We start from the raw sequence: 21,344 nt of genomic DNA on the forward strand, positions 1-21,344 counted from the left end.
TATAACCATATGGGCTTGAGGCTATGTTTCAGATATGTATTGCCAAGTATCGGCGTGCGCATATTTTTAGGGGGCGGTTAGCATGTTAACGAAAGGCTGAGTCTCAGCCTGATCCATGGTGTTCCTGTTATGGGCCAACAAGCCATCGAAGAAGATCTCTGTTCAATCTAGAGAAATGAGATCGACGATCTGGGGTATACGATTGGTTCTTGCTTCAACCTGAAAGCCTCCCTGTGTTATATAGACCTTTCTGAGCGCAAGCAGAAACATGGATGAGCGAGCCATAAGCCATCATGAACCTCAGCTGGATCGACTAGCCGCCAGCATGCAGCAAGGACGAGGACTAAACAATCACATTGGTTGCTCTGGGTTCTTGCATATGTTGGGACGTCCCTGAGAATTACCTCCTGTTCAATCTACTTGCCGGATGAGGCAGCTGGTTTCCATGAAGTGTAGCATAGCGTGGGGGCTCGTGACACAAGTAAGAACAGTGAATGTAAAAGGATCACGTAAGGCAGGCCTGCACCTAATTAGTTATTCTTAGTGTAGATAGGCTTCTATACTTACTTAACTCACCTTCTCAAGGGAATCAGACAGCGTACTTATAAGTGCAGACCAAGGTCCTCAGACCTAGTAATAGGTTGCCTTAGATTATATGTCTCTGTTGTGTGACGATGCTGGTTGTAAGCATATATCCCAAGAATATGTTCAATGTCTGCAATGATAACTTAAACCATATCCTCTCGCGATGGCGAAGTTTATGACAAACCTAGCTTTAGCTAAGAAAAGAATTGTCGTGTGGATCCCGACGCTGTCCTCTCTCTATGAAAGCCAACTTGTGCTTATAGCAGTGAACAAAATTATCAGGCGTATCATAGGTCATAGAATCAAGTACAGCTTGTCACCGTCTCTCACCTATGAGAGCAATATCCAAACAGCGGCTACAGTTCCATTCTTCTCTGATCTTCCAATATTCTGATGTTTGTATCTATCCTTGGGAAAGCAGAAAATTGGACATAGCACAATTGACTTTTACCAGATCACACGCCTATCAATGTTCAGAAGTATCAATGGTAAATCGAGGCAGGCTCTTTCTCATTGCAGAAACCCACATGATGATTGAACTGTCAGGTAACCATCACTTATAGGTTTGAATCATGTGCATGCTAATTTACAAAGACATCTACATAATGTCGCTCTTCCAGTCAACGGGGCCCACAAAAACCTGGACATTTCACCTGCGCCTATGCCAATGCAAGAACGGGGAAAATCTGAAATGACATAATATGACATGGTGACCAGTGCTGGGTATCTAAACATCAAGGAAACAGTGTAATGGGTAACTCGAAATCAAGAAAAAGGCTTCCCAAGGGCCTAGGGGTATCATTGATGAAAATTTACAATATAAAAACACAGAAGTGGGAAGTTCAGGCCGTGGATGCTGTTGTAGATGGTAGTGAGGTTGAAAGGGAGGCAATTGCTTCAGTCTGAGGGCTCGATGCGCCCGACTAGCAGAAGGCACAAGGTGAAAGGGGTATTTGTTGTGGGGTGAGGAATGTGTGCAAGGGGTGCAAGATGTCGCAATCATTTGAGTTCTTGGGCTCTTGGTCGATCCAACATCTACCGTAGGTGTAATGACCCGCAGGAAGAATGTGGATTTGTCATGACTTGTCGAAGCGGAGGCCGAAGCCTGCAGGCAGGACGTCCAGAAAGGAAGATGCTGGCTTGTACAAACGAAAAGATGTAGTTATTGTGATGATGAGAGATGTGTAGCTCGCTCGGGATTGGGACTGTTCCCAATCGATCCTGCCCGATTATGTTTTCCCAACTCCAAGTAATGCCAGATGCTGATCCACCTGAAAGAAGATAAACGCCGTACCAAGTTGCTTGGATGGAAGTAGGTATGTAGTACAGAATAGTGTTCAAGTTGTGATTTCTTTCTTTCGAATTCGAGCCTGGAAGTCCGCGATCCCCAAATTCCTGCTCTTTCAAATTTTCCCTCCTCCGCCAAAAGTCCTCATGATGAATACATAGAATGGAAGTTGAAAAGTCTGTTATCATGCGATGTCGTCGTTCATCGCCGCTGCCGCTTTGGATCACCGTTCAGTGCCTCCTCGCCTCGCTCCCTCTTCCGTCCACCACGGTTATCTCGTCTCTCGTCACGTTGGTCATCCCGTCGTCGATCCCCTCGGTCTTCCCTCCTTTCACCGCCTCTGCCTCCTCGAGATGGGTCACCGCGACCTTCGTTCTGGTGGAGCATAGGGTCCGGTCCGACAGGCGGTCCTCCCCGTCTCATACCCATCTCTTCATTTCTACCCGAAGGCCGTCCATCATCCTTGCGCTCACGTCGCTCTCTGCCATCGCGCTCTTTATCACGCCGACTACTTCCGCCATCTCCAGCTCGTCTATCGCGTCCCGAGCCCCGCTCTCGTTCGTTAGGGCGTTCCTGTTCATCACCACGTGGGGTTCGTTCTTCGGGACCATTACGCGGTGCCCGCTCTTCTCGCGGCGGCCTATCACCTCGTTCCTGAGATCGACTCCTTCCTCTCCGCCTACCATCCCTATGGCCACGTTGTTCTTGTCTGCCATCATCAAAACGGCCATCGTTACGATTGGAGCTATGATCAGACTTATCGCCCCTAGGCTGCTGGTAGTCAGTTCGAGGGGCGTTAGGTGTACCTGAATGCTGAGGAGGCCCGGCGGGAGGAGCAGCGGCAGGGGGCATATTCCTGCTACCGCGACCACGAACTTGAGGCGCTGAGGATACAGGACTCCTCTCTTCTGGCGTAGAAACGTTTTGGCTCAGCACGCTCGTAATGGCTCGCAATTGGTTCCCGTCTCGATTCCTTCCGTTGCGTTCCGTTGAAGATGCTGGACCAGTTGGAACTGCACGTGATGTTGATGGCGATGGGCCTTGTTGTGTTCTGGTTGAGCCACCGCGAGGTCCGCTGGGAACAGAGGGAGAGTCTGTTTGAATTGGGGACGGTCGACCGGCGTTGAAGTTTGAAAGTCTACTTGGGTGGATACCGGGTGCAGTGCCCTGAGGAGTAGTTGGCGTCGCCGCCTGCTGAGCAGGAGCAGGTCGTGGTTGCTCGGGCTCTCTACGAGGGGTATCACGTCGATCTGATTGCGGGTCTGTTGAAACATTAGCAAAACGTTTGTTACGACGTGGCCGAGAGTGCATACTTCGTGGGCCAGAAGGAATGGCTTCAGCGGGAGCATTCAATCTGCCGTAATTAGGATCTTGGGCTGGATGAGCGGCTGCTCGATGTCCATGAGGTGCGAGGAAGGCGTCGCGAGCTGTTCGAGAAGGAGCATCGCCACGAGGCCCGCGTGGACCTGTAGGCGCCGCACCAGCCTGCTCGTCACGACGATCCCGCCCTGGAGGTGGTCCGGGATGTGGAGGAGTTCTGCCATGCACTGCACTTTCATTACCTCTCGAGTCACGAGGATCGCGAATCTCACGAGTTCCTTCATGTCGAGGTGGGTAAGAGGGCGGAACCCTTTCATCACGCCTAGGAGACGGGTGTCGAGGGTCTCGCTCACGACGAGGTTCCCTCTCTCGGTCTGACCTATAGCCCTCGTTGCGAGGTCGTTCGTCACCCATGAGGGCAGCCCGTTCTGGATTGATCATGCCTCGTTCAGCAGGACCAGATGGTGTGAGAGTTTGTGTATTCGATGGCCTATCGCCTGACGGACGTGGTGGAAGGGGGGCACCACGATCGCTGTTCTGATGACTGTGTCGGTATGATCCACTATTGTCAGGGGTTGACGGGGTTGGGTGCATGCGGCCGCGACCATCCATTGGAGTAGGGGGCAGCGGGACGCGATCTCTAGGGTCTCTTGGGTGTCGAGGCTCTCTCGAGTCTCTGTTGTCGTATTGCGGAGGACCCCGGATGTCGCGAGGCGGAGGACGCATTGCTCGCTCGTCCGGATAGTCTCGAAGCTCTCGCTGATCCCGGGGATCTCGTTCACGAGAACCCCAGCCAGAGCCTCGTTCAGGTGTCCGGCCACGTGGGCCGCGACCAGGTGACGCCTCACGACGTTCAGCGAACGACTCGCGCTGCATGGGATCCCTTTGTCGATCGTGTCGTACATACTCCGGCGTGGCATTGCTGCGAGGATCGCTTCTATTATGCCCGCTGAACTCAGGAGGTGGGCGTTCGCCACCTCGGTCCGTTTGCCGAGGACCTCTGGCTGGTAGATGTGCATCTGGCCGGGCAGGTAGGGCGTGAGTAGCCCGGCTTGGGTGTATAGTATGAGCACCTCTACTGTCCGACCGACTGACCGGAGGAATAGGCGGAATAGACGATGGCTGGGGCTCAGCATCCTGGGTGTTATCGTTACGCTCGCTTTGCGAGGCCTCGCCAGGCTCCTGGGTCTCTTCTGGCACGGGGATTTGTTTCTTGTCCGCATCGCTGCTTTCAGCCTCTCCACCATTTGCCCCCGATGCACCGTTTCTGAAGACTTGTGAGAAAGAGTTGATTGACGGAGAGTGATGTGACTTACGTAGTTGGCTTCTCGGGCTCAAATTCCGGAGCAGCTGCATCGAGTTTCGAGTTTGTAGGCTCGGGTGCCTGGGGAGTTTTTGGTTGTTCAGATCCGGTTCGACTGGCAGTGCTGGCGTTCGAGGCGTTGGGTGCATTTCGGGTCTTGGTGTTGTCAGACTTGTGGGATGCCGCTGGTGTAGTGGTTGGACTTACGTGGTGGAAAATGGCCTGGCTCATCCAGAACTTTTCGTTCTTCTTGAAGTCGCCGAGGAGGGACATGGCCGTAAGCTTGAGGTCTTCTCTCGAGTCGTTCTGTGACAAATGCTGGATCGTCTGCTGGAGGCCCTTGCCCATCGTCTCCACTTTAGGGAAATTGGGGGCAATAGCCTTGAGGATGTTGACGGCATTTCGAATGTGCATGTACTCGTCGCTCTTGAGGCAGGTTTCGAGAGCCCTGAAGAGTTGAGTGTGCCACTTGTATAGGACGCGGCGATAATCCTCGAAATCTAGGAAGGAAGAAGGCGTACGATCAGCGTTGAATGTTCGACCGAAGCCAGGAAGTGACTTCTTCTGGCCTTGGGCAAATTTGGTGTAGTTTGCCTGCTTTGCATGCCAGAAATTTAGCTCCTTGAGAATGTCGTTCAGGAAACGGCCGAGATTTTGTGCCTCGCGGCCTGTGCACATGAAGAAAACGTTTGTGAGCAGCTTCTGCCTGAAGAGTTGATCGAGGAGCTTCATGGTCCGGAAGCCCGGCACACCGAGCTCATGCATGAATTTGAGCATCGCAGATGCATACTGTGCATCTTGTGGAGACAACATCACGCGGGCCAAGAAGCAATCTTGCAAAATGGTGTCATGAAGTTCCTCGGAGCGAGCGTCAACCATGGGAATACCATCGAACCATTGATGCATTTCCTCCTTTAAGTGCTCCCGGATCTTGAGAGCGGATTCTAGGACATCTTTGGGTTCTGCTCTGAGCGACGCACTTAGCTCATGGAAGGCTTGAGAATTTGCGTTTCGCTTGTTGGAGCCTGCTGAACTCATATCACGTCGGTCATTGCGCACACGCATTGCTTTGTCCGAGTAAAACTTCCAGGCGGTTGTGTATTCCTTGAGTTCCTTCATGGACGTAGTGGTGAAGACATCTGCGAGCGAGAGTTGCCAAAATGTAACGAAGAAGTTGAGACAGATGTGACTGCCGTATGTGTCTGGCATGCGTTCTTTGAGTTGGGTTGCGATGGCGTCAATTGCTGGGTTTGTCCGCCCGGGCAAAGGTGCAGGAGTTGGTTTCTCCTCGTTTGATGACTCCTTCATCTCCACGTCTTCTTTGACTTCCGTTCCGTCCTCAGTTTCCATAGGCTCCGATTTAGTGGTAGACTCGGCTTGAGTACCGCTCGTTGAAGGTGCCTCGTCAACTCCAGCCATTGGAACGTCGCCATTCGTTTGTGGTGTTTCGGACTTAGACGAGTCTTCGGTTTTTGAAGCCGTGAGCGCCTGTTGAGACTTCGCAATTTTGGACTTGATCTCTGCTCGGGCAGCGTTCGACGACCTGGCCAGGCTCTCTCGAGTGATTGCAAAAGCGATTGGTGGAGCAACTCCGTACAAGGCCATCAGCTCCACCAGTCCTGGGATGGTAGCATTGAATTCTTCGACCGATAGATTGGTGCGAAGGAAATCGAGATACTGGTCGAAATTCAGACGTAAATTGTCGAGATTGATACCCAAAACTTTTAGTGGAGTGTCCTCGAACTCCTCGTGGTATACGTATTGCTCTAACTCGAGAGCCATGGTAATGAGGATCTGAGGGGAAAGCCCAGCATTATTCAAAAATGATAAAAGTCGTTTTGAGCCAATAATGCTGTCGTGTCGTTTGTCGCCAAGGTAGTGTTCGAGGGTGAAGGCGCGCAAAAGAGGTCCTGCGGACAGGCCATGAACCTGGGATTCACTAAGCGATGGGTTGGGTGCAATACCGCCCATTGAGCTGACTAGTTGGTCGAGAATCTGCAGGCCAAAGAACTTCCCACGAAGCATTTGGTCGGCGATGAATTGCAAAAGAGGTGTAGCATCCATCTTTGCGTATTGTTTATACGCCTTGCCCATGAAAGTCGCGGTGTGTCTGAGCCATGACTTTGTCAACATTCCATCGCCTTCCATGGTTGCACGGGTATTCTTGAATGCATTGATGAAAGTCCAATTGAGGCAGTCATAGCCAAGAGGTGTGAGATATCGACAACATTCCACCAGAGGCTGAATCATGTTTGAGTAGGATTCAGCTGCTCTCAAGGCCAACTCGAAAACGATGCCAGGGGAAGAGCAAGCCGACGTTGCGAGGGCTCGACCCATCTCGCGTGTGTTTTCGCTACTGATACGTCGGAACAGCTGTTGGACAGTGTGGGTGACTTCTGCAAATTTTGGGCGCAACTTCGATTTGCCTGGGCCGGCGAACCAGTTTTGATAGATGCTATATCTGGTTGCGGTATCGAATTGAGAGAAGAGAGCCCAGACTTCATTGACGACTCCGGGGTTCTCTCCCGAGTAAGACAAAGCAGGTCCGAGGAATGTTGCCGAAAAGGTGATCCATCGTTTGGTGTTCTGCTTGGAGGAATCTCCGGCAAGGTTTTTCCTTGCGATACGGGCGAGTTTAGTCAAGAGCACCGCATCTTTACCACACTCGACACCAATGAGACCCAAGAGGGAATTGCACAGTTTCAGAACATCATCCACGTTCTGGCATACAGGAACATTGTCCATCCAATCTTCCCAGTAGAAGCGATAGTCGATACCGTCGCCTGCATCTTTCTCCTCCATCTTAGCCCATCGAAGAGTTCGTCGTGGGACATAATCGGACGGTCGAGCGGCCGCATTTTCGGGAGCGTGTTTCGATGAAAGGGATGTATCCTCCGGGGAAAAGTCCTTGGATTCTTCGTAAACTTTACTTAGTGAGTGATGTGCCAATCGGAAAAGGTAGGCATGGAGGTCAGGGTAGACCTCCAGCAACCAAGGGAAACGACTAAGAATGAACAAAGCCTCGGGGATGGCGCCAATGCAAAGTAAGCTGCGGAGAAGAGCAACCTTTTGATCGGCAGGCTCGGGTAATTGTGGTTTCGGCTCGTCATCGCTCGTAGGTGTGCCTCTCTCAGAGTCCGGCTTTGAGGATGCTTTGCTTTCGGATTCTCGGAGGCGGACAACGGAGGCTGGTTGAGGTACACCTTCGTCTGGGAGAGCACCGGCCATGGCAAGGGCATTGTTAGACCTGCCGCTTGCCTTATCATCTCGTTCTTTCTTTGCCTTCATAAGTTTGTCGCGGTGTGCAGGCATGTCGGCATCAAGGGGATAGATGTGGGGATAAAGATCCACAAGGGATATGAACCCTATTTTGATGAGCAATGCCGCGAGATAAATGAGGTTCTCGGGCAAGATATCATGCGCATCGCGAACGTCGGACGCATAGAAGCGAAGTTTGAATCCAAGTAGTTGAGCGGCAATTCGATTTCCATTGGGGGTTAAAGTCTTGGTCTCGGCCATCCATTCTTGAGTCCATTTTTGGATGTTTTCGAAGTCGGCAGCCTCAGTCGCTTTCTTCTCGGGGCGGTCCGTATCATCCTTCATATCTGTGTCGTCGAGGTTTTCGAGGGATGCGATGGAACTGGTGATCTTCCGGGCTCCGAGATCAAACCAAGCCTTGATACCAAGCTCATCGACACTCTTCCAGAACTCTACATCTCGTTCTTGTCTTAGTCGGAGCTGCTCATCCTTTTGCTCTTCGGTATAATAATGAAGTGCAAAATCAGGCGATGCCCATAAAGGCAGGGCTGATACTAAAGGTTCTGTCCATTCGATGCCGTGCGGATCTTTGAGTTCCGGCCACCAGGAGCTGACACGAAGCAGCTTGACGAAGAACTTCGTGTGCTTGACCAGCAGATTTGCGAAGACATCAAGAGTGACATCTAAGACTCTACCAACGTCAAGATCGAATGCGCCGATCAAAGCCTTCACCCTTTGAAATGTCTCCGTTACAACTTCTGCACTGGGCGGTTCATTGTTGACGGTTGTGAAGTATTCCGTGACCAGCTTAGAGTAACCCTCAGTTTCCTCGCGAAGCAAGTTGTAATTCGATTGGCGATAGAGGGCGTGAGTAGCCTTACGGATGGCTACGCGAGAGAAGGTCGGTCGAACCAGGTTGAGGGTAGTCAGAAGGGAAGTTTCGAGTTCGCTTCGCATGCGCGCCGGGTCTATACCAGTCGCTTCGAGCAAGCCCTTGAGAGGGGCGGTTGTTGCGCCGGTCTCGGTCAAAGTGCTGATGGTATCCAAGAAGATTGATATCGGATCAATCCCCTCCTCGGGTGAAGGAGTGGCCAGTACCTCACTTATGACAGATCCAAGCTCGTCGCTGGCGATAGTCCGATCGACGCATGCTTGAATGATCTCTTCAAATGCGATCGAAAGCTGTAGCCAATCTCCTTTACCTAGTTGCTCCGAAGTCTCTTTCACAAGTTTGCTTCGACCTCCACTGCTCCATGAGGTGACAAGGTCCTGCTTCAGGTATTCATTGTAAATCGATACATTTGGCGACCTAGGCGACGCCGGTTTCTGTGTTTGCGGTGGAGGGTTCGGTGTTGTCTTGATTGGGGTGGAGGGTGCTGGTGCCTGGGTCTGAGTTGGGGTTTGAGAAGAAGGCCTGTTGGCGGAGGGAATGGTCGCTGGGGGCGACATGGCGGTAGGGGATTGATGGGTCACACTTGGACTCTGAGGAGTACTGTTGTTTCCACCGCGCCCGCCTGTTCTGCTGCCACGGCGGCCACCGCGAGCATTGTTCTGGTATTGCTGGTTTCCCAAACCGAGGTTCTGAGGTCGATGAGGCGATGGTCGACTGTTTGCATCGTTCGACTCGGAACGGTCCCCTCTCTTCCTCTTTCCACCTGGCGCCATATTGGAACTCTCTTCGAGATGAGAGCCCAAAGGTGGCGCGAAGCTCAAGTGAAATCCGTTAGGACCATGCGCGGAGGTGACAGTGAGTTTGGTGTCGCAAAGAACGTCGATGAGCGTGTCAGACGCGAACAACTTCGTAAGCCGTGAGATTCGGTGACTCACGAAGATGCAAGTTGAGCGCAGTTGCTCGTAAGAGGCGATGGTCGACAATGAGCGTGTTGTAAGGTCGCAGGAACAATGATGAGGGTCTCAAATTACATCTAGCGCGCCAAGACACCGTTATGGTCCGAGCTCCCTTCACCAAGGTAGTTTACGTGAAAGGATAGACATAGTGAAACATGGTATATTCAAGTCAAATGACGAGTCACACAACAAAGGGAACAGTGGATTTGATCGACGACAGACAACAGTGCCGTGAATTGGTTTAATTGGTTGTTTATATATAGGCCGTTTTCCGAGGTCTCAATATGAAGGAGCGAACAGACCATCCAAGCTATCGAGAGAGTATATTTACCAGATATACCTTAGGTAGTTAAGTTGGCAGCTAAGCTGCGGCGCTCACAGCTTTGGCTGTAGCCTGGTGCTCCTTCTCAAGGATAGACTCGAGAACGCCAACAGCGCCTCCGCCTGCCTTCATTTCTTTGAGAACCTCGTCCACCTCTAGCTGCTTGTCGGTCCAGAGGGGAGCAGCCTCTGCTTCCTTTCCAGGCTCTCCAACACCAATGAAGCCGCCCTCGGCAGCCCACTCACTGGTGCGCTTGATGCCGAGCTGGTTCCAGACGCTGTCAAACGCCTCAACGAGGTGCTCGCGATACTCGCGAGTATGACCAGGAGTTGGAGTCACGCGAAGTCGCTCTTGGCCAACTGGGACGGTGGGATAGTTGATAGCTTGAACGTAGATGCCCCAATTCTCAAGGAGGAGATCACTAGCCTGCTTGGCTACCTCTGCGTTGCCTACCAAAACTGGGATGATGTGGCTAGGATTGGGAATGACGGGAATGTTCTTCGCGTTCAAAGAGTCCTTCACGGCACGAGTGTGCAATTGCTGAAGGCGGCGATCGCCTTGGTAGTTAGCCTGGTACTCAATGGCAGTCTTTGCGCCAGCCATGGTGGCAGGAGGAAGAGAGGTCGTGAAGATGAAGCCTGGCGCAAGGGATCTAATGGCATCGACCATCTTGGCGGAGCCAGCAATGTAGCCACCGACGCAGCCATACGCTTTACCAAGAGTTCCAGTGATGATGTCAATACGGTCCATGATAGTACCCTGGGGCTTTCCAGCCTTGTGGGCGTCGTAGTCAAGATGCTCAGCAACACCTGCTCCGTGCGGTCCGTACATGCCGACAGCATGGACTTCATCGAGGAAAGTGATGGCTCCGTACTTCTCAGCCAAGTCACAAATTTCCTCAATGGGACCAATCGAGCCACACATGCTGTAAACACTCTCAAACGCAATAATCTTGGGATACTCGGGAGGGATCGAGGCGAGCTTAGCCTCGAGGTCAGCAACGTCATTGTGCTTGAACACCATCTTCTTAGCACCAGAGTGTCGGATACCCTGAATCATGGAGGCATGATTGAGGCTATCGGAAAGAATGACGCAGTTGGGCAATTTGCTTCCCAAAGTCGCGAGGGTAGCATCGTTAGCGACATAGCAGGAAGAGAAAACCAGAGCGGCTTCCTTTGCATGGAGTTTCGCAATAGTGCCTTCAAGGCCTACAGCGTGCTGGTTATGTCCAGAAATATTGCGGGTTCCTCCGGCACCAGCACCATAGTTATCCAAAGTCTCGTGCATCGACTTCAAAACTTGCGGGTTACGGCCCATTCCGAGGTAGTCGTTGGAGCACCAGACGGTGACCTTCTCGTCCTTGGAAGCCATGTGAGCGCGGGGAAATTCCTTAGCCAAGCGATTGATGTTATTGAAGTAACGGTACGATTTATCCTTGTGCTTCTTGTCCAATTCGGACTCGTAAAAGCCCTCATAATCGAACTTCGCAGCAGATGGGATTGGCGGAGCGCCGACGGGAGTCGTAGGTTTGGCATTGATAGCCTGCTTAGCAGCATGAGGAAACGGAACTGTTTGCGATATCTCAGTCAGCCACGCCTGTCAAGTATTGTCGTCGACGTTGCGGAGCGGGAGGGGGTTGATCGCTCGCTCGCTCGCTCGCAATGCAACCAGCAATCGTGCGTAAGAAATGATTACCCACCTTGTTTGGCCCGGATTTTCTCGATATCAACAGCCTGCGCCTCCTTCGAAGTGGAAGTATGCAACTTAGCCCGGTTCACACGAGTGTGGTAAGCGCGCATGCCGCCGAAAGCACCAGCGAGAGCGCTGTTGCCAGAGCGGGCACTCTGCACGGCGAGAGCCTTGCCCATTATGGGGCAGCGGCGCCCGAGAACCTGGAGGCTGGACATGCTACCCGCACCGGGAGAGACAGCATGGTTCGAAGCGGTCGTGGACAGAGAGCGGAGGGTGGCGGGCGAGGTCTTGGAGAGGAACGGGCACATAGAGCTAGACTGACGTAGGAGAGCCTCCATGGTGATCAATGGGCGATGGACCGTAGTCAGGACAGAGAAAGGAAGAAAAGGTGGGCTGGAGAGGGTCGAGGGACGGGATGAGAGAGGGAGGAGGAGGATATGGTGTTAAGAAGAGAGAAGTTGAGAGAGTTTATTAGTCGAGGGACTAGAAATCGATCAATCCCCTAGACCAGGACTTCCACCACCATTACCGCCCTACATAGGCACAGTAATATGTGGTGCGGAGTGTCACCACACAAGTTACACTCACACCCTGGGCCGCCGCAACTCGGCATCCATCAAATGAAGACTTTCTGATTCGTCCCCCACTGGGCCCGAGGCCAAATTAATAATAGTGCTAGATATTGCAGGCACTGACTTTACGAGGAAATCTGTCCATGCATGCTCTGTGCGCCGATGCGGCATCCATAATCGACTCTTTGCATTTCGAACTCCGGGTACTCCGCTACGACAGGCACACGCTCACACTGCAACAACTTTTTGTCTTTGGAAATAATAACATGGCCTGAGGCGGGTCGTTTAGCTTGTCACTTAGTGCGCGGTTCGTAAAAAGCGCTGGAATGCCGCACTTCGGCATCTTAATGGCTATGAAAGCTCTTCATCGTTGCCGACCATAATGATGTCTCCACATAGGTCATGATGCTCTTCTCGATGACTGATCGACAGTATCACTCTTCTTTACAGCTTCATGATGGGCAAACGCAAATCATATGCTACCGAGCCATTCCCGTCCCATTTACTTCGGGCAAAAAAGAGACCAGACCCTCGGTTGGGATCTCCCAATTAGCGCACAATTTGTGTCGGCCTTTTTAACCACAAGAAGAAAACCAAAACCCAGATCACTACTAGAATGACACTAAATTCCCCAGGGCGTCTCTTGTCTGAGGGGAACTCTTCATTCCAGTTCCGCGGTTTCTCATGTAGATGGAATCGAGCGCGGAACCCCGTGGACGTCACGGGGCAGATCTTTGAACTGGTTCAATGCAGTTCATGGGAATAAAGACTAGCTAGCTATATCTTCCATGTTCAAAGCCTCAAACGGATACCGGTCATCTTTCCAGCGAGGGCTTATGAATACGTTTCCATAATCATGTGGGGGTGGCTAGCATCACCATTATTGCATCCTGCGTGATCTAGAACAAACTCATTTGTCGGGTTGTCGTGCCACATTGCAGTCGCCGTTCAATTCCCATATCTGTTTTGCTCAGACGTACATATGAACACGAGGGGATTGGATTAAGGAGCCTGATGGAGCTGTTTGCATTCGTTTTCAGATAAAGATGTGCTTTGTACTTCCCCTGCTCAACTGTATCGCATCCAAAAACAGACAAAAGAATCATCCAAGGAGACACGAATGCACTTTAGGCGCTCCCTCAGCCTTCAGCAGGCCTTCAACAATCTTGCGCCCATATCTTCGAATACCACAACACCCTACGCATAGAGCATCGTGCCGGATTTCATTGCCATTCTTAGTGCCTAAGTTGGCACCATAACTTTGCTAGACGTGCCCCATAGGAATCTTCTCAAGACTTATCGCTCGCATCAACCGAATAAATGGTTAAATCGGTGTAATTTGGGGGTTTGTCTAGTTCGTCCAAAGGCACGGGAGCCATGCTGGAGGAGAAATTGTGATTGTCAGGCATTGGTGATAGTTCAACTTCGTCCAATGCTTCCTGGTGTTTGGACTTCATGCGTCGCCGATTAAGGAAGTATATCGGTACGAGACATAGGCCCACCGCAAAAAAGGGACTGAGGAGCTCAGCAACAAGAATTGTTACGTCGACCACCGGCACTGTATTGTGAAGGATCCAGAGGATGTTCTCCACTTGATCATGTATCGCGGCAGGGTAGCTGTTGAACCGTTTAGTAGCTTTCTGGGTGCCATTTCTAGACAATGTCGTGTTGAGTTGAGCCACATCCCGAAAACTAAGCTTTCCATGGTGGATTCCATTGACCCATACATCCGCAACCTGAATCCATCCACACGACGCGCTGTGCTTTACGTCTCCAGGAGGTACAATGGAGTATCTCGCAGATTCCAAAGCTTGGCTAATCTTATGATGATATCGACGCCAGCCTGTCACAATAGAGAAGTCATAGCCAATTGCGTGAGGGTCGGTGAAGTGGAGAAATAATTCTGTCGTGCTGTGAGGGACGTTGAGACAGGAGCCCAGGCGGACGGCCAGAGACAGAGCAGGTAGTAATAGGAGCAGAACTATAGTACGCATATCGTCGAGTGGGTACGCGGATAGGATTTGTTGATATCGTCAAAATGAGTGGACGGCGTTCGATGCTGATGCCTGCAGTGGTGAATCTTGACTGAACCACAATATGATGAGTGAAGATGAGCTGTCTAGTCTTAGATCATTCTGGTTACAAACTGATACTCTTCGAGAAGGAGCAATGCATCGACATGTGCGGAGATGATCTAAGGAAAGTGCCACCGCTGCTACGTTTCAATGAAGCAGTAACCATCTTGACTGCATTCCTTGCTAACGTAGTAGCCAGAACATAGAGCATAGAGCAAGCATTCAAAGTCTGCTGGAATCTTTGACATGTTTGCCAAGCAAATCTTCAATTCCAATCTCGCTCGTACATAGGATGAATGTATCTCTCAGAGCGGGAATTCGATGCTGATGATTTACCTTCTGGTAATCTTCACTGGCCAACATGTCTGCGAAATGTGATATACTCGGATAATGAGCCAATGCAATCTCATCCCAATCTCCATCACCTTCTTTCTTTTCCTTGCCGTTGATATTGATCACAGTTCCGACAATCTTTGCGTTTCCTCCGCGCTTGGATCCAATGGACTCTGCAAATGCTTTCCCGTACTCCAGATATGATGGTTTCATACCATCCTTGAACGAAAGAAGATTCAACATGGAAACAGCACCCTTGCCTTCAGGTCCACTTGTTGAAAAACGTTGGATCCAAGATCGTAACTCGGCAGACAGTTCCAGGCCTTGTGCACTCTCCGCTGTGAGGGGCTGCTCCAAGGCGCCACTTAATTTTGGAATGCTTCCATGAGGTGGATGTAAAAATTGTCGATTCTTCGACTCAAAATCTTGCAATAGTCGTTTTGGAATACCAGCAGTTACACTCCACTGATTTTGCACCAACTTCAGGACACTCTGGGGGAGGGGCGAAGTGCTGGACAAAATCAATAGCAGATCCCATCGTGTGTTTTGCGCAAGTAATGCATCCGTGGAGAGCTTGGTTGGAAGGATAATCCAGCGAATCACTCGAGATACCACAAGTGGAGTGATATCAGATCGTGAGAGTGCCTCAAGGAACCCAGGGATGGGGTACTTAGTATCCTGGTATAAAGAGATGAGATGAAGCGTACAGAGAGGCATCGCAGCAAATAGATGTACAATAGATCACTTGTCAAACGAAGTGCTTTGAAAGGTGTGGAGTTTATAGAGAAGAGATGGTGTTGACATATCTGTAGTGATATGATGTAATCTAATTGCCGAGGTAAGGTAGTCAATTGGGTATGCGGTAAAGACATCACCTCCACAAACTTCAAACCTTACTCACCTTTTATTCGAACAATCATATTTTTTGGGATATTGACAGCGGATATACATGTGGCTCCTAGTACAAATCTTCACAGTTTTGCAAAGCTAAGAAGTGAAATGGATTCAATAGCCACTGGTTCCCAACGGCATCTCTAGTTGTCACCAATCATGTTTGCTTACTGATGTAGTTTCAATGTGAAGTCATAGATTACCGTCATTCCAAAGGGTATCTCAATTACTTTCACCCGGTATCTGTGCATATGAGGCCATTGATACCCTGCCAATGGGTATGACCTAGCAGAATTCCTCCCATAGCAAAGCCAATCAAAGGTGTTCACCAAAATCGACCTTTGCGACCATAGACCTGAATGCGGGCATCTGATCGATAGCTGATCGCTCAAGCAAGATTCAGCCAATGACCTCGAATCCCGTCACCAACATTTCCTTGTCCTTCACCTGGGTGAGTTTTTCGTAGAAACGGCGTGCCGTACCGACGAGTCTGTTTGAGGATTTTCCCATTGTAGGGATTTGGAAGTACCCAATTCTTGCGGTCTTGCTCTATACGCCATTCTTGCAGCAACTGGGACACTCGTTAGCATATGCATTTGATTAGAAGCCGGGCAATAGAAGCTGCTCAACGTACCTTCTGAGCAAGTTTATTCTTCATATTCCACTTCTCCTCCGGGTCATGCTGAAGTCGGAGGAGTATTGGCATGTTGGAAGCCCACTGTCCGTTGGTCTTTGCTTCATATGCCATCATTCGTCGGTGGAGAAGGCAGGTGTCATCTCTTCCCGCTCTGACGCACCGCGAGCATGCAGGCAGTGTTCGGGAGCACCTCATGCCTTGAAGTGTGCATTGTAAGCACGATACCACTATAACTAGCCTTTTTTCTGGTGCTTCAGTCTTCTCGGAGGTAGCTGAGACTTCCTGCTCAGTGGCCGCATAGAAGCCAGTAAGTGAGTGATGCAAACCTGCGCAGGAGACGTCTTCCGGGGCTTTGATCTCGGCACTCGCTTCATCATCACCAGAGCTTGATTGCAGATCATAGTCTCCTGCGTCGGTAATAGAGCTGGCCGACCTTATCTCATCGATGTTGATGTCGTCTTTTCGGCCTGGTTCTCCGTACACATAACCTTTGTAGAGTGCCGGTGCCGGGGGCTCGTCGAACACTGTGTCTCCCGAGAAGTTGGTCTTCGTAGGTGACACTTCTTCTGGTTCCACAACGACCACCGTTGGAGCTGGTGTATTTGGTCGCGGGGCCTCTTCGAGAGCAGTATCGATGTCATCTCGCTCTGGTGTTACTGTACTCGCGCTATCGAGATCGATCTTTTGGAGCCATTCGACTATTGTTTCCGCGGGCAGTGGCTCAGGCGCCATGATGAGTGTCGACGGAAACGGAAGCGCAACTTGGGCAACCTTGACGTCTTTTCGACCTGGAGTGGAGTTAGCTTGAACCTGAAGAGGCGAAAAGTCCTTGAAAACGCTGCCTGGTCGTGGAGATGAAGATTGTAGGTGAACGGGGCTTGGTCAGATAATCCGCAATTTCACTTTATCGACCTTTCAAACTTTCGAGCTAGTTCAGTCCGATCTATTGTGAAGGTGATGGTGAGAGTGAAGGTGAACGCAAGAGCAAGCATTATGGAAGGCACGTCAGATAGCAGGTCAATCTGGGCAAACATGTTGGAATTCACAGTCTTCATCAAACTTATTTGTGCTCAAAAAAAGGTTATGAAGATTCTATTGATTTTGCTGGTGAAACTGAGGTCCATGCACGTCACCGTTCGCAAAATCTGCTGATGGAGATGCGAACGGGCTAATCTCCAGTAGTCGCTCTATTACAATATTCGCCATGATCGCTAATGATCTCAAAGGGTATCGTCGACATCCTATGTACGTATCGTTCTGCCATCCTATCCCGTAATCTACAGTACAAGTCCACCCAAGGTGACATTTTTCCAGCTTCGCACGGGATGTGTGTCTTCCAACTCCACGCACCACCAAAGGACTTCCTTTGTCTTATCAAGTTGGTTGCTCTCCTCGTATGCTCTTGCCAGTGTATACCAGGCCTCTGAGTAATCCCATCCAGTTCCCAGCTTTGTGAGTGTAGAGAGTAGCCCAAATGCACGATCACGCGCAGCCAAACGATTTAGTTCCGGAGGCGAGATTTGATTCTCTGCCGACGGGGTATGTGAACTCAAGCGCTGTTGTTGGGTTGAAGGGGTAGTCTCAGTAGCAGGGGACGTAGATGGCGACGACGAAATTGCCAGCTCCTCTGAGACTTGCGTTGGCTCCAGTGGGACAGCTTGGCAGTAAATATCGAGCAAGATATTTGACAACCCTACGATAGCTTGCGGATGGTCTGGATAATGCATCACGGCACGCTCAAACTCTGAACGCGCTTCGTGCTTGAGAGATTGTGCGAGTAATAGTTGTCCACGCTGTTTTGTATTAGAGATAGAAACAGAACAATGTAGATTGACTTACTGCTGCAAAAGAATCAGCCCAGAGCTCTTCCACACTCTTACCACCACCCCACCCTCGATCAGCAAACGCTTTGCTACTTGAGCCTTCTTGAGCGACTTCCGCCTCGAAGCTTTCGACAAGCTTGAAAGCTTCATTGACTGCCCCTTTGGAATCTTCCAACATATCTGCCTTCAGATACAGATCTGAGATGAAGATCCAGATATCCACCAACAGCGTCACGCGATGTCTGCGGCTCTGCAACTTCGAGAAACGCGGAGAAGGTGGGATGTAGTCGGCTCCTGGGAAAGGAACAGGTAGTCTTGCGTCTTGCTTCGGTGGCTGCTTCGCATGACCAACTGGTGGAGGTTCTGATGAATTAGGCAGATTGTGGGCTACAGAACGCAGTTGTCTGTCATGTCCATCAACCGATTTCCTTAAAGAGCTAGCATTCGATGAGCGGCGGCCTCGAGATCCGATACTATTCCGAAATGCTGAACCATTGGCTGCATCTGGGAGACCGGGAACATCAGATGCTGTTCCGGCTTCACTATCCGCTTTTCGACGCAGACTGTTGGCACTCCTTTTCTTGAGCTTGCTTGGAGTACGAGTGACCCCCGATTTCTCGTCTTCGTGTCGATGACGCGGCAAGTGTGGAAGGTGAACGTGGTGCTTTGCGTGGTCGGCGCCACTCTCGTCTGTAACTTGGATAGCCGGCGCAGCAGCAGGTTGACCTGCCGCTGTGGGCGGACGGAGAGTCGTGGCCGATGAGTCTCGGGTGGACTTGTCGGGATATGAGTTCCTGATGGAGCCTCTTGTGCGGAATATGCTGTTGCGAATCGTTCCAACAGCACTCTTTGGTGGAGCAACGGACGTAGGGGGAGGCTGAAGTTGGGCTTGGTCTGCGGTTGGATCTCCGAACAGTCGAGCATAGAGAGCAAGAAGTTCGTCGCAGCCATCCACAGCGGCGCCTGCGCCCTCAACTACTTCTACCAAGGCAAGTTGAGTCATTTTGATCTGCAAAATTCCGGTCTTCTCGAAACTGGTCATTTGGTCCACAATGCCCTGAGGGGATGACTGAGTGTTCTTGCCACTCAACTCATTGAGATGCTCGCTCCGGTAGCTTGCATTGTCATCTTCCGATCCAAAGAGTAAAGCTGGGTCGCCAAATTGTTCAAAAGCCGCTTCGCATGCCTTTTCAGCAGCAGTATATTCAGACCTGGCTGTTAATAGTAGCGCGAGGAGATGCCACATCGGAATCAATTTCCTCTCTCGGCCATACTCGGTCTTCAATCCGTTTGATAACACCCCGTCGGCGCTCAGTGTGGAATCGTTCTTCGTTGCCGAAGAAAGTGCGCGCTTTGCGACTTTTATCGCACCTGGAACATCTCTCATCTCAGCGAGTACAAGTGTCAGGGCATACAAAGCTTCGATGTTATGTGGATCCTCGAATTTCGGCTCCACCGATTTGCGAAGATACTGGACAGCCTTTGACTGAATAGCTCTCCGGGCATCTGCTTCGTATGTGTGATGTGCCCAGTGAGCTTGGCTGATTCCAATTGCGCTATATGCAATCGATAGGGCTTTCGGGAGAACCAACGTCTCAATCGATCTCACAGGACCGGTTTCAGGGCCTGAAGGTCGAATATTTTGAATTTGTTCCAGCCAGTGTTCAATCTGGGCGCCGATCTCAACAGCTTTGGCGGCTTCTTTCCGGGAACCAAAACGACAAAGTACTCGGATGGCTTCGGCTGATGTTCGGAGAACCGTGCTATCGTCGTCAAGCCCAGCATCAACTTCCCCGGACTTTTCAGTACGGTCTTTACCGCGGGTGATAATCTCTACGTAAGAGTCGTATGCCTTGAATGCTAAATCAAACTCCGCAAGTGAGGCGTGAACGGTGAACAAATGTCGTAGGACTTGCGTGGAATGGAAAGTCTTTGTAGCTGCACGGTAGAGTATGTCAAGCACACCTCTGCCCACGGCCTCTTTCCCGCCCTCTCCGAGATCGCTATCGCTCCAAGTTGGGCCACACATGTACAGCCAATTGTTCATGACTGAATCTGTCCAAGCTTCAATCTCTGAATTGTTCTCACTCGCCTTGGGGAAGTGTGTTTCTTTCAGCAGCAAGCTTTCGTATACAGCCTCGACGCGCTTGAGCTCCGCTCGCTGCTGCAGCTTCTCGCGTGGTTGAATGGATTTTTCCTCTGGCTCGGTGGCGGTGGTTGCATTTTGTGTTGTGTTTTCAGGATGGTAAGGCAGATTATGACGTAGGATCTCGGAGAGGGAATCATAGTATGCTTTCCAAGCCGAGCGACGGTGAGGAGCCATGTCTACCCCTGTTACGCCTTTTCCTGTGCTCTCCCAGTATTTAGCCCAATAACGGTAGGCGTACAAAGCGTCTTCTGCATCCACTGGTTCACCTCTTTTCACGGAGAGATCAGAGAGCTGGCACAACCGAACGAGTAAACGCTCGATCCACGACTTGAACAGGGACGATTCATTGCTGATGGAGGTTAGGCTCGAAAGCCATGGGATGACGGAGCGATAGGTCTCGATAGCTTCGTCGATTAGACCTGTTCTATCTTGGGAGGATCCTGTTGCTCTTAGCATACTTCTATACAGACGGCATCGCTATGCAATGCAATACGCAGCTTACCTTTCAGGAAAGCACCTTTCACAATGCATACCCTAGTCCAGCCACTGAGTGGACCAATGTTCTTCATTTGACTGGCAGTGAGCGCAAAGTCCTTTGGCAACCTCGCGACAGCAAGGCCAGGCTCATTGAGAACGTAGTGAAGCCATCCTAAACACACAGTTGCCTGAAACGAGTCCTGTGCATGGTCCTCTTCCTCAATCGCACTCAGCAGGGACGGTATTATGTTCGAAAGGCCGGCCGAAGACGTGGAAGCAGCGGTGGAAGGTCTCTGTGAGCTGTGTGCATGAATTTGCGCCTCGGATCGCGCAGTGAGAGTTAAACCTAGGGTCAGTTAGAGTTGGCTCACGATAATAAGGTAGGAGCGGGGTTTCTGACATCGGCGGTGAGGCGCATGCTTTTCAATTTTCCGACATAGCTCTGGAATATCTTGCCATCTTCCACTGCAGCGTGCTTCGTCTAGCTGAGCTATGTAGCGCAATGCTTTCTCGTTCTCTGGTGTGTTCTGTAAAAGTGTAAGCTAGATGCCGCGTATGACGTTGCAATTCACAATCGGCATTTCCGTGTCGAGAGATCACCTACACCCATTGTACTAAAGCCTAGACATGTAGCTATATCAGACTTGGTAAACACTTGACGACCATGTTCATAGAGAGTCCATTACTCTGACGGCTTTACATAGATCAACAATCCAGAATAAGTTGTATGTTGTACCCTGAATCGCAATGGCGGTATCCCTGTCGTCTTGG

At 50.8% G+C, this 21,344-nt stretch overlaps 6 protein-coding genes across 6 annotated transcripts; all 6 read right to left on the bottom strand.

Moving 5' to 3' along the window:
• Positions 1-1,831: 1,831 nt before the first annotated feature.
• Positions 1,832-9,635, bottom strand: BU24DRAFT_253260 (uncharacterized protein). Its single transcript, XM_033522417.1, has 4 exons — positions 4,704-9,635; positions 4,510-4,652; positions 3,187-4,460; positions 1,832-3,135 (listed from the first exon to the last, which is right to left on the bottom strand). The coding sequence occupies exons 1-4, from the start codon at positions 9,417-9,419 to the stop codon at positions 2,075-2,077; spliced, it is 7,194 nt and encodes a 2,397-aa protein (XP_033380848.1). The 5' UTR covers positions 9,420-9,635; the 3' UTR covers positions 1,832-2,074.
• Positions 9,636-9,810: 175 nt separating this feature from the next.
• BU24DRAFT_395456 (5-aminolevulinate synthase-like protein) lies at positions 9,811-12,194 on the bottom strand. The gene is made up of 2 exons (XM_033525256.1): positions 11,624-12,194; positions 9,811-11,492 (listed from the first exon to the last, which is right to left on the bottom strand). Exons 1-2 carry the CDS (start codon positions 11,952-11,954, stop codon positions 9,964-9,966), a joined length of 1,860 nt encoding a protein of 619 aa, XP_033380849.1. The 5' UTR covers positions 11,955-12,194; the 3' UTR covers positions 9,811-9,963.
• A 1,268-nt stretch (positions 12,195-13,462) lies between these two features.
• BU24DRAFT_253284 (uncharacterized protein) lies at positions 13,463-14,334 on the bottom strand. The gene has a single exon (XM_033522418.1). It carries the CDS (start codon positions 14,180-14,182, stop codon positions 13,478-13,480), a length of 705 nt encoding a protein of 234 aa, XP_033380850.1. The 5' UTR covers positions 14,183-14,334; the 3' UTR covers positions 13,463-13,477.
• BU24DRAFT_253287 (uncharacterized protein) lies at positions 14,334-15,395 on the bottom strand. Its single transcript, XM_033522419.1, has one exon. The coding sequence runs from the start codon at positions 15,311-15,313 to the stop codon at positions 14,486-14,488; it is 828 nt and encodes a 275-aa protein (XP_033380851.1). The 5' UTR covers positions 15,314-15,395; the 3' UTR covers positions 14,334-14,485.
• Positions 15,396-15,875: 480 nt separating this feature from the next.
• Positions 15,876-16,856, bottom strand: BU24DRAFT_484169 (uncharacterized protein; the record flags this gene model as incomplete). The annotated part of the gene is made up of 2 exons (XM_033533331.1): positions 15,876-16,058; positions 16,122-16,856. 2 exons carry the CDS (start codon positions 16,854-16,856, stop codon positions 15,876-15,878), a joined length of 918 nt encoding a protein of 305 aa, XP_033380852.1.
• A 336-nt stretch (positions 16,857-17,192) lies between these two features.
• Positions 17,193-21,288, bottom strand: BU24DRAFT_374080 (uncharacterized protein). Its single transcript, XM_033524552.1, has 5 exons — positions 21,178-21,288; positions 20,974-21,100; positions 20,599-20,919; positions 17,964-20,536; positions 17,193-17,917 (listed from the first exon to the last, which is right to left on the bottom strand). Exons 1-5 carry the CDS (start codon positions 21,181-21,183, stop codon positions 17,402-17,404), a joined length of 3,543 nt encoding a protein of 1,180 aa, XP_033380853.1. The 5' UTR covers positions 21,184-21,288; the 3' UTR covers positions 17,193-17,401.
• Between the last annotated feature and the right edge of the window lie 56 nt (positions 21,289-21,344).

This window comes from Aaosphaeria arxii (genome assembly GCF_010015735.1).
Source record: "Aaosphaeria arxii CBS 175.79 unplaced genomic scaffold BU24scaffold_7, whole genome shotgun sequence".
NCBI classification, from domain to species: Eukaryota; Fungi; Ascomycota; class Dothideomycetes; order Pleosporales; genus Aaosphaeria; species Aaosphaeria arxii.

Coding starts and splice junctions, on each gene's coding strand:
- BU24DRAFT_395456 (XM_033525256.1), bottom strand. CDS start 11,954: ATGGAGGCTCTCCTACGTCAGTCTAGCTCTATGTGCCCGTTCCTCTCC. Junction 11,493..11,623: donor GAAAATCCGGGCCAAACAAG/GTGGGTAATCAT, acceptor TATCGCAAACAG/TTCCGTTTCCTCATGCTGCT.
- BU24DRAFT_374080 (XM_033524552.1), bottom strand. Junction 20,920..20,973: donor GCATGCGCCTCACCGCCGAT/GTCAGAAACCCC, acceptor AACTGACCCTAG/GTTTAACTCTCACTGCGCGA. Junction 20,537..20,598: donor GAAAGGTGCTTTCCTGAAAG/GTAAGCTGCGTA, acceptor TAAGAGCAACAG/GATCCTCCCAAGATAGAACA.
- BU24DRAFT_253260 (XM_033522417.1), bottom strand. CDS start 9,419: ATGGCGCCAGGTGGAAAGAGGAAGAGAGGGGACCGTTCCGAGTCGAAC. Junction 4,461..4,509: donor GAGCCCGAGAAGCCAACTAC/GTAAGTCACATC, acceptor ACAAGTCTTCAG/AAACGGTGCATCGGGGGCAA. Junction 3,136..3,186: donor CATTCCTTCTGGCCCACGAA/GTATGCACTCTC, acceptor ATGTTTCAACAG/ACCCGCAATCAGATCGACGT.
- BU24DRAFT_253287 (XM_033522419.1), bottom strand. CDS start 15,313: ATGCCTCTCTGTACGCTTCATCTCATCTCTTTATACCAGGATACTAAG.
- BU24DRAFT_253284 (XM_033522418.1), bottom strand. CDS start 14,182: ATGCGTACTATAGTTCTGCTCCTATTACTACCTGCTCTGTCTCTGGCC.